The sequence below is a fragment of the Pholis gunnellus genome (genome assembly GCF_910591455.1).
Source record: "Pholis gunnellus genome assembly, chromosome: 6".
NCBI lineage: Eukaryota > Metazoa > Chordata > Actinopteri > Perciformes > Pholidae > Pholis > Pholis gunnellus.
Window position 1 is genome coordinate 12,425,070 of NC_136532.1, and position 12,552 is coordinate 12,437,621.

Genomic DNA, 12,552 nt, shown 5'->3' on the forward strand with positions numbered 1-12,552 from the left:
CTGGGGGTGACTGAAAGGACAGCGGTGACAGTTAGGTGACGCTGAGTTGTGCATTTACCCAGAATGCAGTGGAAGCAGTGTTTACAGGTCCTTCAGCCTGTAGCGTGGTCTAAACAAACTGTTTATTTCTATGGTGCAGCGCCTGCAGCTACTACTGCCTGTCTCATTGGAAATTAACTCATAGCATCCTTGAGCTGAACTGACATAGGCTTTACATACAAACACACACGCACACACAACTCATGCCTTTTCTCCTTCACTGAGACTGAGCATGGAGCTGTGCTTTGCTCCACTAAAGAGAAACAATGTCTCCCTTGGGCTCTGCTGTGAGAGCTGAGATTATTTTGGTCAGTAAATGTTGCTGCCTGTCTGACAGTGGGTCACAATTTACATCCTTCACAATGGAGAGAGTGGGAGTCATTGAGAGGAAAACAGCCTAGTGCTGTTCAAGGTCTGGCCTTAGCAGGGCTCACAGTGCAAACATGTGGATGACACCAGTCTTTGGGGTATGGAAAGACAATAAAGTACAACTTTGATTGTGCTGCTCGGATTCTTTTTTTCTTTTTTTTTAACACTTCATGGATGTCCAAATCCAGTCTTTAACAATCCACTGCTCCATCCAGCACAGGGGGGGGGGGGGGGGGGGGGGGGGGGCATGAGGAACGATGAGACTTCCTCACACAGCACAAAATCACTTTTCACAAATATTTTACAAAGGTCATATCATATTCAGTCTGTATATGGCGCAGCATCTTTCAGCGAAGCAAAAAGAAGGGTCGCTGAATTTGAGACGAGGAATCTCTGTCAGTCTTTCGCATGTGTCCTCTGGTTCAGTTAGGAGGCTGCACTCCATTCTGGGACGCCACATCGGATGTGTGTGTGTGTTTCTAGTGTGTGGTAGAGAGGAGGAGACAGGTTGGCCGTGTAGCGGGGATACTCTCTTAGAGGAGGGCTGACCTGCCTGCTGTGAATGTTTTGGGAGCTCTGAGATGAAGGTCCAGAGCTCTGGCTCTGAAAGGGGTCGTGGGTGATGTGTTCTCCCAGCGGCGGAGAGCTCTGGTGGGCTAAAGCACTGAGTCGGGAGCCCTGAGGGCTGGAGCTGTAGGGGGGATGAGGGGTGTAAGGTGGGTAGGTTTCCATTGGGGTCATGGCAGAGGGGAGCGGGCAGGTGTATGACCAGGATGTACAGTTGAGTTCATCCAGTCTGGGCTCGGCGCCGGCAAACATGCAAGCCTGACGCTGTCCCATGTCTGAGCTGTAGGGGGAGTCAGTGAGTGGGTTGTTGGGTAGACCGGTTGGAGGAGGAGGATAGGAGGAGGGGTGATAGTAAGACTCGCCCTCACTCGGAGAGCTTCTGGTGAAGGATTTCTTGTATGGGTGCTGCCGGTTTCCTGAAGAGCAGTTCTCCACTAAAGAGAGACGCAGACAGACAGAGAAAAAGACGTATTGAAACATACAGTAGTATCAGTATATCAATAATATAATTAAAACAATACCCAGCCCAGCCTACAAAGTGTACAAGCTATACTTATCATCAATGCAGACCCTTCTGTCAGTAGCCCAGTTCAGATTTAAAAGGCATTTTGAGACGTTTTTCTTTTTTCTTTAATCAAGCCTGAAGCACACATTACTCGTCATCCATGCTTAATTAAATGATGTTTCTCAGCTTGAGTTAAGTTGCAGCCTTACAAAATATTGTGGAATAATAATTTAGTATTTTAAACTTCTTTTCATTTTTTTCTCTAGTCAGTCATTGTTAGTGATTTTCTTTTAGCTGTTGATTAATATGTCTGAATGAACCCATGCAAGCGTTTGTGTATGACCAATAATCATAATAACTGATATTCATTCAGTCAGCTGCTGCCTCAGTGAATCTGATGCTAATTAAAGAGTTTGCAAACAGACTCAATGCCAGTCACAGAACAAGTGAATCTGGTCTTTAGGTTTATATGCTTTTTCCCAGGCAGCCATTGGTTGCCATTCATAGGCTAAAAAACGACCTGAAAAGACTTACAATTTGAGGTAATTTGAAGTAAAGGTCAACTCTCTTTGTTAGTTCCATGTTATATGCAGTAGTTACATGATCATCATTAACTTATTAACTTACAGATGACAAACATTCATATTTTAAAATCTCATAAATGCAATGATTTTTGGTAACCATATCTGAGTTTTCAAAATCGTCCCGGCAGCAACTGCATTACCAAGAGGATGCTGTGACTGATAAATAAATAAAGATAACCAAATAACTCAAGTCTTCAAGTCTCCAATTTCCATACTGGCTGAAAATCCTATTCAATTTTAAAACAATATTCAACTTTATATGATTGTCAGCAATTGGAAAAAAACATGTAAAACCACTGCATTTACACAAAGTTTTGTGCTAATAGCCTATTCATAATTTGGCACAGAGCCACAGGTTAGATAAGTTTCAGGGCCGCTCAGTGATATTTTCATAAAAATTAAATGAAAATAAATAGGTAGTGTCTGCACTAGTTGACTAATGGCATTGCTTTGTGTTTTTACAGCTTCCTCCTACCTTTCTTCTTGGTGCAGTGGTAGACCTGCGGCTGTTGGCCGTGCTGCAGCTGACGATGAGGAAGGGTGTAGTGTGCAGGGGGAGCCCTCAGCAGCTCCTGGGGACTGCCGCTGCTCAAGCCGTTCTCGCAGCTGAAGGGGGATCCGACAGCTTCGGGGGATCCGTGCAGACCCCGGCCCTCCCCATTGAAGGGACTGCCGGTGGAACAGGCTCTCTGACGGACAGCACTGCGAGGGACCACAGGGTAGTCCTTACTGAAACAGAGAAAGAGAGAGGTGGGTTGAGAATTACAGCAGAAGCAACAATTTGCATCTGATGTTGTCATGGCCTCAGATGTGCTGCTTAAAACGACCTCTCCTGACTCTGTACGTGTATTTATTTCAACCTGGGTGTATTATTAGTGGTCTTGCCCCCCCCCCCCACAGACACCCTTCTTTCAAGTCTACTTAGCCGTACTCCATCCTTTCAGCTCTGATCTCTTTTTGTACACACTCCCCTCTTGGTGAACTCTGTGGTATGTAAGGGACAGCGGGCCACATCGCCCTGACCCTCGCTGAGATAGTGACACACTCTTATGCATGCACACACACACAGCCAGTCCTGTTGTGAGATAATACGCCGCTCTAAAAATAAACATCCATCCGTGTGTCACTTCAGATAGACTCTCTTCTGCTCTCCTCTGCTCTGCTCCCCACCAACCACAGCAGCACAGTAACACAGGGGTGCTGCATTTAATAGCAACGTCTCTCCCTCCTCCGCCCTCTGTCACAGCCTCTCCCATTGGCTTATCAAAATCTCTACACTGCCTGCCACAACAGCACTTGAATGGAGATCAGTCCAACAAGCAAACTGACACCATGTAGGGCCATCAGCTGATTAGCAGTGACAGTGGAACAAACCAGCAGCAACGTGATATCATCATCTATCTATTTATCAATGCAGGAACTGACGCTTGGGGTGTCGTGTTTGTGCTGCACGCTCTGGTCGAGATTTCAGGCTGAGATCAACCTTCAGGTGACAATGGCTCACACACACACAAACGCACACATACTCGTGTCTTAGACCATATGTACCACCTCATAACAACCCTCAGGGAGGGTGATAGATCTTGCTCACAAGCACGCAGATACACACACACACACACACACACACACACACACACACACACACACACACACACACACACACACATAAACAGTCGAGTTTTCATGACTTTTGGGGACATTACATTGACTTACATTCATTTACTGGAGATTTAGCATAACACGAACCATAACCATGATCAGCCTAATCCTAACCCTTACCCTAACCTTAAACCAAGTCTTCACCCTAAAATGTAATGAATTACAGTATGTGGATGGGTAAAACACGCCCACACACACACACACACACGTCAACAAAGCTGTACTCACCCTTGTAGCTTGGCCATGCGGTGCAGCTCATTGTCATCGCTGCCTCTGAAGCCCTTCGCAAAAGGATTATTCTCTATCTTCAGCTGTGTAATCTGAGCACAAAACATAGAAAATCTTTAGCTCAGACACAAGCATTACACCACATGCACAGGCCCAAACAAACACACTTTCATGCAAGTACAGGCAGACACATAGAGGCACATTCAACTGTTCTTTTCATTGACTGAAACTCAAGAGCTTACTAGTGAGAGGCCCTACAGATGTTAAAAGCAGCCCTGCCGAAGCTCTGCACGGCCAACATTCCTCAGCAGCTGACGTTTCTAACGGAGCGGACAGTGTCCTCGCCAGCTGACGCAGAATAAACTGTTTACCCAAACATTCGCCAGGTTTAAGGATTTCAGGCCAAAGCTTTTAGAGGTCCAAAGCTGCGAGCTTTGATGTTTAAGTCTTCATACTTTTCTCAGTGATGTCATGGAGGAAAACCACCATCACACAGCAGGCAACTGGCCTTGAGATCTGACACGAGCTCGAACTAAATAAACTTTGAAGTGCCGATAATACCGATACCGCCACCAAACTACTGGCTAAATAGTTCTAATTTTTCACACGCATGTTGGATTTAGCAGTGTGATACCAGTAGTTATCACTTGTATGACAGAAATAATGTTTAGGTTTATTTTTTACACAGTAACCACATTTCATCACACAAATGTAATTTGTAAAATTATGTAAAAGTGAGAATCATTTCTAGAATAATACTCAAAACTTATTTAATTACTAACTTATAACTAATTAATAATAATAATAATATGAATTAGAAGTTTAGAATACAAAATATGAATTTAACACGACAATTATGTATTTATATACATGATGACATTTTGATAAAATAGCAGTTACAAAAATGACACTTAACTTAAGTCATCATCATTCAGTTTTTACAAACTACAATACTCCAACTGGTATGTATAAATGGTATAAACTTTTTCATAAACTAAAAACTGTATCTACTATTCTAAATAAATGAATGCACATCAATACTTGTTGTAAATCTATTTTCTGAGCCGTGTATGAGTTGGTTTGCTTTTACACTTTTTATTACACAATAAATAAAAGAATACCATGTTGAATCTGTAGATACATGTGTGCAGAATTTAGGCCTCTATTGTTTAAGCCCTCTGAGGCAAATTTGTGATTTGTAATTTTGGACTGTACAAAATAAATTGAACTAATTCATGTGCTAACAAGGTATAGACAAAAAAATATAGTTGAAATTGATCCATTTATGTTGTTTAAGTTTTGTTATGAAATGTAATCCCATTGAAACTATCTTGTGAAAACTTAACCAGCAGAGCGGCTTAAAGCTTCAGCAATCTGTCTTTCTAATAGACGTTGAGAAAACTGGATCAGCAAAGATCAAGGGAAAGAAACAGGTCATTATAGAGCTACACTCACACACTCTCTCTCACACATGCTCTCATATATACACACACACACACACACACACACACACACACACACCGATAACTTAGTTTTGGACATATTTACAAATACTGAATAAGGCCACATAAACAAAGAAGATGCAAATTGACTTTCTGGATACAAAATACGGACAGTAATACAAACAAAGAAAAAGTGTGTGTGTGTGTGTGAATATACTGTGTGTGAGAGACAGAAATATTAATGTTGTCAGTGAGCAAAGGCAAATCTTCATACACTTATCTAAGTGGTCACAAATATGACAGCAGAATAGATCAGATTTGCACGCATAAGACTTTGAGATTAATTTCCATAATTGTTAGGATAATTATGAGGTAGCCTATAGCTTCAGTCTGCCAAAAAAACACCAAGTGATGTCTAAATATCACATTTAGTGGAGCGCCAAGCCGAATGGTTACTGACCCTGGTTCGTTTCAAACTGTGGGACCTTTGTTGCATCTCATACCCCTCTCTCTCCCCCTTTACAGTCTGCCACCACACTCTTCATCTGACCAATAAAGCCAAAAAGATCCTCTAAAAAAAGTCCCGTTTTGTATTGTATTCGATTTTTACTATCATTTTTACCCATGGCCCCCTGTAGAGTTTTAGTTCCTATATCTTAACAGTGTTGTTGGTGCACTGTGTCTTGTGTAAAGCGTATACCTTGTGGTTCTGGTACGACGTCACAGCGATGAAGGCAGTCTCGGAGAAGACGTGGGTGCAGAAAGCCGTGTTTTTTGAGCCGAAGCCGTTGTTCTCATCAGCCTTGACAATGTGAAGGCGAGGCTGGTATTTGTGCATGGAGTTGAGTATTATCTGCACAGGGGGGACGGATTGAGGAGGTGAGATTGACAGAGCTGTCATGTTTCCCACCAGCAGATGCTGGGACCTGATGGAGGCCAGGTGGAGGGTAAACCTAATTTATGTCAAGGTACAAGATTTCTTGGATTACATTAATCTTTAAGAGATTCAGAAACTGATGGAAGCCATGACTGTAAGAATTGTTTTTGCCTGATTCAATTATGTAGCATCATGTAACTGACGTATGTTGAGGCTTTTTTTTCTTCTAAAAGTCTTATATTCATGTCAATGTTACCAAAAAAACATGATGCCACCTTAAAGAAAAGTGATTAGTGAAGCAGTTCATTTAATTTTATCTGTGTGAATTTTATCTCGTATTAAGGCCTAAATTCCAAAATACATTGAATGTAATCATGTGTCATTAACCTGGCAGACTATCTTAGTTCATTGAAATACAGATTTATACTGATAAAATATATATATATATATATATATATATATCCTGCTTGATCTACTTGAAGAAATTAAGGCAACTTTTTGCATCATATTATTATGTAGATCAAGTAGGACTAGTCTTTGTATTAACTACTTTTTTTTTTTAAGTAAAAAATACATTTGCAAGTAAAGGCCAAGATCAAGGAAAACTATAGTTGCACCATGATTTAAAGACATGTTTCTGTAAGTATTGCTTGAGATGATAATTGTTTCAAACTACATACCGAACTTTCTACTTCTAATGATTGTATCATTATTACTATTAGCCTTCCACTTCACTTATCACTCTGTAATGCAATGTAGATATTTTTCCAACTTATCTCTGATTGTAGTCCAAACCACACAACATTCATGGTGCTACAACTCATGGCTTACTTTTCATGGCTCCTCCCACCTTGCAATTACATTGGAACAGAGTAGATATGACAAGATCATTGTTTGTCCTGAGGCTGCACTTTAGGAGATTGGCTAGGATTACGTAAATATATCTTGTTAAGGAAAAATCTCTGTTCTGTTTTGAACAAATTAACTTCAGATTAAGATTAACTTCAACTTGATGTACTTAGGTAAAGATACAAACTTATTTTGTATTCTTAATATCACACGTTTAACTGCTACATTTACAGCCACTACTCTTTTCAGTGTTGTATAAAGTTTGTGCACTTGGTGACCAAAAACTTTTTTTATATATTAAAAAAGGCTGAAACCTCATTAAATTTTGCCTGGAAATAACAAAGATGTGAAAACAACTCAGTGCATTCAACCAACAATCGTAGCCTATCACGACACTGGCAACTCCACAAGTGTTTAAAAGAGAATTGGATCATGGTATGCGCATGCATGGGCGCAAGCACGTTTGTGTATTCAAGGGGGCACCGTTTAATCGCAGTGACGTGTCCGCCGGTGACATGCATTAGCTAATGGGCTTTCGAGTCATTGTAATCATTACCTCTAATTCAACAAGCTTGAACGCACCAAGACGCACACACAAAAACAGGAGGACACTTGCTCACACGAAATAAGTGTGTATGGACTCAGAGTTACTGTTGGGCAACTGGAGCAATTATGGCGGGAATGAGTCTGCAGTGTGGCCACTCTGCCCTCGTGCTGATTTGTGTTGTGCTGTGATGTCTGCTGAGTTATATGTTCAAGAGAGTGAGCTACATGTGATTATACCTGCCTGCCCAATTGGACCTGTGACTGTAGTTTTTGTCATCATTCTTCTTAATCAAAAACATCACTCAGGTTGATCATTTAAAATGCATATTATGGCTATTTCATATGGCCAGGCCAATAGAGCATTTTCACTGGGAAGTTAATGATTTGTGTCCTTCAGGGTCTTTTTAAAAGACGTTTTTATGACACAATCAAGCCAAATTACAGGCCCACAACTATTCAAAGAGCTAAAAAAAATGTTTTTAATTCCAGCAACAACAGAGCAAGAACACTATAAAGAAGACAGACTCACATGTCCAAAGGGGTCCAGGTGGTTGTTGGTGAGTTTGAGCTTCTGAAAAGAGACGAGCTGGCGGCTCCAGTGAGCTCCGGTGGCGGGAGAGTCCGGATGCACATAGAGCCTCCCGGGCATCGCGGGCTCTGCCTTTCCCGTTATCGACCTTTACAGAGGAGAACAGTGCAGAAGATCGGAAACGGTCAGACATTGACACACAGTGTGTCACAGTGTTTTTTCTGGCCGCCAGTGCATCGCTGTGCCCGACGCAGGAGGCCTGCGCTGCCGCCGGCTGCAGAAGGCCTATCTGGTGCTTTAATTAGACTAACACAAAATGCACCTTCTTGAGTTTACACAGATATCCACATCTGGACCCATAGCTTAGTCGACACAAATTAACTCGGTCGTCTTCAAAACTGCTGCAGCCTCTGTTATTTTGTGCCAGAGAGATGTTGTGACGAGCCGAGCGAGAAGACCGAACCCGTTAACTGAAACACACGGAAACCACCACAAAACTGAAAGAAACAAGAGACAAAAACATACAAGAAAGGTACGGTCATTTAGTTTTCCAAAGCAGCTTAGAAGCAGGCACTAAAGAAAGTTAGAGAGATGGTTTTCGTTCATTCATTTTTAATCCACGTGTCAAACGCTTGAGGTCGTGTTTCTCATCACGCTGAGGCCTACTATTTCTGACGTTTTACGTCACACGCAGAAAATAGGGCCGAAAACAATTAGTGGGGGATGTGATCTAATAATCAAATGAAGCCGGAGAATACAGAAAATATATAAAATATTTACCAACTATGTCATTGTGATTAAAAAGTGCTGTATAGCTGCATGAATTCTGGCCTATGTTTTGAGTCTCGATGCTAACGACCACATGACGTGACCTGGCAAAATTAAAATAAATCAATAAAAGAAAGTAAAAAAAATAACATTAATTTAGAAAAACATGTTCAGCCTGTTGTAGTTGAGGGGAGCAATAACCCACACAAAAACCTGATCTCTTCAAACTGCCTAAAGGCCAGCACCGAGTTATCTTTACAAACAGCGCTCGTCTCCGCTCGTCGGACTTTGTGTCACACGGACTGCTGTTTCCGGCCCGTTACATTGTAACAACAGAGTGTCTGATGCTGTGAAGACGCAGCGCATCGACGGATCACAGAGTCAGTGCTCTGTTCGGATTTCCCCCTCAGCACAACAAACAGTTGAATGGGAGACTTTAATCCGGCCTGTGTCGTCTGTCCGCCCGGTGAACCCGTCACAGTCTCTCTCTCTACCCTGATTTCACCGGCGGGCAATTACGGGGGAAAACACGGGAATTAGGTCACCCCAGCCTGCAAAGAGGACCCGACCTTTGGAGGCATGGAGTGAATTGTAAACCCACAACAACACGGTGCACAGATATCGTTTCACAGAGGTCTCAGGCTGAGGTGTCTTGTAAGATGTGTAGCGGCCCACATAACAAAAAAAAAAAAGCAGAGAAGAGAATTTGAAAAAGAAATCCCCCAGAAGTAGGCTATTATTTTGTATTCATTCGGCTAATTTAGAATTGTGGTGGTTGTGTTGTATTACTCACTATTCGCTGTGTAAACGACGTTAAACATGTTGCATCATTAATAAAGAGGGTCTATCATGCAAGCTGACCATGTGCACAGGGACACTGCGGATGGGTGCATTTGATAACCCTCTACACTCAGAAGTTTGGGTGGTATTGTCTAAGTTTGGATTTAATCCATTACACGTACATGTTGCTATAAGGCTATACGAACCATTTGTTGTCTGAAAACTTGTAGCGATGGTCGTCCGCGAGCACAATGTCCATCAGGAGTATGTACTTGGTTTTAGGGTTGAGTCCTGTGACCTTCACCTTGTAACTGGGGAACATCCTCCTACAAGGAGCACGTTTAGGAGGAACACATTAGAATTTCCTTTCGAACACAGATAGACTTAGATGATAAAATCGCTGAAGTTAGTAAAATAAACAGCCAGCCTTCTAGACAAAACGTCCCCTGAGGCATTCACGTTGTACAGTTTGTCCCAGAATTATTGGGGCAGACATGCTGCTTATAAAAATCCATCTCATGCATTAAAACAGTGTTTTAGTAAAAACATGGCTTCATAAAAAAAATATGATAAAGGAAATATACCCAAAGTCAAAAAACTATACAGATCATTATTTCTTCCTCCTCTTACCTTCCAGCCTTTGTGATGATCATTTCAGTTCCAACTTCATCAAACTTTGTCCAAAGTTCCCTGTCGTGGAGGAAAACTTTAATTCCTTCCATCCCCTGCTGCAAAATAAAAACAGTGCTCAGTACAACTGAAGAGGAAGTCTTCTGGAAGTTAAATACAGGCCCCCAAAATGAAATGAAACCATTTCAATTTTTTTTATCAAATCTAGTATAGGCCTATATAAAGCCTACTGATTTAGTGGTTTATGATTTAAACCAATCCATTGTAAATAAACTCACATCAATTAGGTTGTACTAAGAAATTAGGTGAATATTTTCGTCCACAGTCATGCATCAATATTGTTTTCTGCAGCGATAACCGCAGAAACTTCTGGATTAGTTATCTGAACTCAATAATTGATCAATATTAATACAAATCTATATTTACATTCTGGTCCGCAGCACAGGCCGGTACTTGCTGACTCGACGCTTTCTGCGGTGAAGCTGGTGAGTTTAAGGTGTAGCCGGGAGTTTTCTGTTTGGTCTCTTTTGGGGAATCCATGGAGTCAGAGTCCGGACGCTCTGCAAGGCCGAACTGGTCCCCTCCGTTTGCCATTTCCCACTGACACGCACACAAACACACACACAAACACACACACGTTCAATGTGCATTTGGTTTTGAACAAGGTGAACAACACTAGCGAGCTGTTCGAGATATGTTGACGGCTAAAGTCAGCCTGAAGATCTTTGATGAAAACAATACATATTTAGTATTATATTTTTGCAATCGATAGGACAAAAATCTAATGTCCTAACTACTGTGAAGGCTAATGCAACAAAAACTGTTGGACAGTTAACATGGAGACGGTGAGACACCGTTTTTGTTAAAGGATACAAAGAGGCGGTCAACGTTGGTCTCTATTATATTGTGGTAAAACAGATAATGACTAACATTACATCACACTGACTAACACTGTAACTGGTTCAATAACCTGCAGGTTTCCATTTAAAATAAGATTTAATGTGAACCTGAACTTTAACATGTATGTTAATGATGACATGACATGCTTGCTATTGATTATGCCTATTTATGTGATATTAAAAGGTGTCTGCATTATAACTAAAGAGGTCACATTGCTTGTATTATTGTTCATATTTTGTGTGTCAACCTTAATGCTAGACATATATATATATATATATATATATATATCGGAGCTTGAAGTTCCACAGCTGATTTTTTTACAGCCTACATGCTGTTTAAAAATAGAAGCAGCTTTTAAAGTGCATATTGCTGACATCAACTAAGCAAACCACAGTCTGCCTGACCCGTCTGTGCGTGTGTGTGTGTGTGTGTGCGTGTGTGTGTGTGTGTGTGTGTATTTTGCATAGTCTCCCTGAGGGCCTTTACCTCAAACGCACTGCTCTGCTCTCCCTGCAGAAAACACGCTCATCCTGCTCCTGCGCGCACTGCAGCCTGCTTTGTTTTTTGGCTTGCTTTAATTCCCACTAAATTATCTTTAAAATCCAACAGTTCAAATGCTTGAGCGTCGGTTCTCAAAAATCCACCATGTGCCCTGTGCAGCTCCGAAATATCATCGGGTTGATTCTCGTTCCGCTGTCCGTCTCCCTGCGCTCAGTCCGCGGCTCGTCCGCTCCACCGCCTCCCTGTCACCTCCGGCTGCAAAGGCTGCGATCCGTTCAAAGCGGATGTAAGTTCCTCCTCATTTATATCGCTCCTCTCTTTATTGCCCTCACGGACTCAGCGGCAGCCCTGGTCTGAACCCCGCTCATCAGATTCTTCATTACAAATGGAGTCAAGTCCGCCTCAGACACTCTGCCCTCCCCCTTCTGCCTTCCCTACGCTGCCATAGGTCTGCACGATGCATCGGTATCTGCAGCCCAAATCACGGTTGTGACACTGGCCAATCACACGCACACAGACACACACACACACACACACACACACACACACACGCTCACACATGCACGCACTCACACGCACACACACACACACATGCACGCACACACACATGCACATCCACACAGTCGGTTGTGGACGATCTGTTTTTCAAAAGCATTTTTATTAATTCTAACAGTGTCTATTTTTTCACTGTGAGAACAAATCCTTTATACTACAGCTTTCTCATTTGGTTACACATCACGCGCGCACACACACACACACGCACGCACACAGGCACAACA

General features: G+C 42.1%; 1 protein-coding gene across 1 annotated transcript; it reads right to left on the reverse strand.

Moving 5' to 3' along the window:
- Window positions 1–834: 834 nt before the first annotated feature.
- tbx5b (T-box transcription factor 5b) lies at window positions 835–10,467 on the reverse strand (the record flags this gene model as incomplete). The annotated part of the gene is made up of 7 exons (XM_079162106.1): window positions 10,373–10,467; window positions 9,949–10,068; window positions 8,195–8,342; window positions 6,094–6,246; window positions 3,952–4,043; window positions 2,540–2,793; window positions 835–1,409 (listed from the first exon to the last, which is right to left on the reverse strand). Exons 1-7 carry the CDS (start codon window positions 10,462–10,464, stop codon window positions 835–837), a joined length of 1,434 nt encoding a protein of 477 aa, XP_079018232.1. The 5' UTR covers window positions 10,465–10,467.
- Between the last annotated feature and the right edge of the window lie 2,085 nt (window positions 10,468–12,552).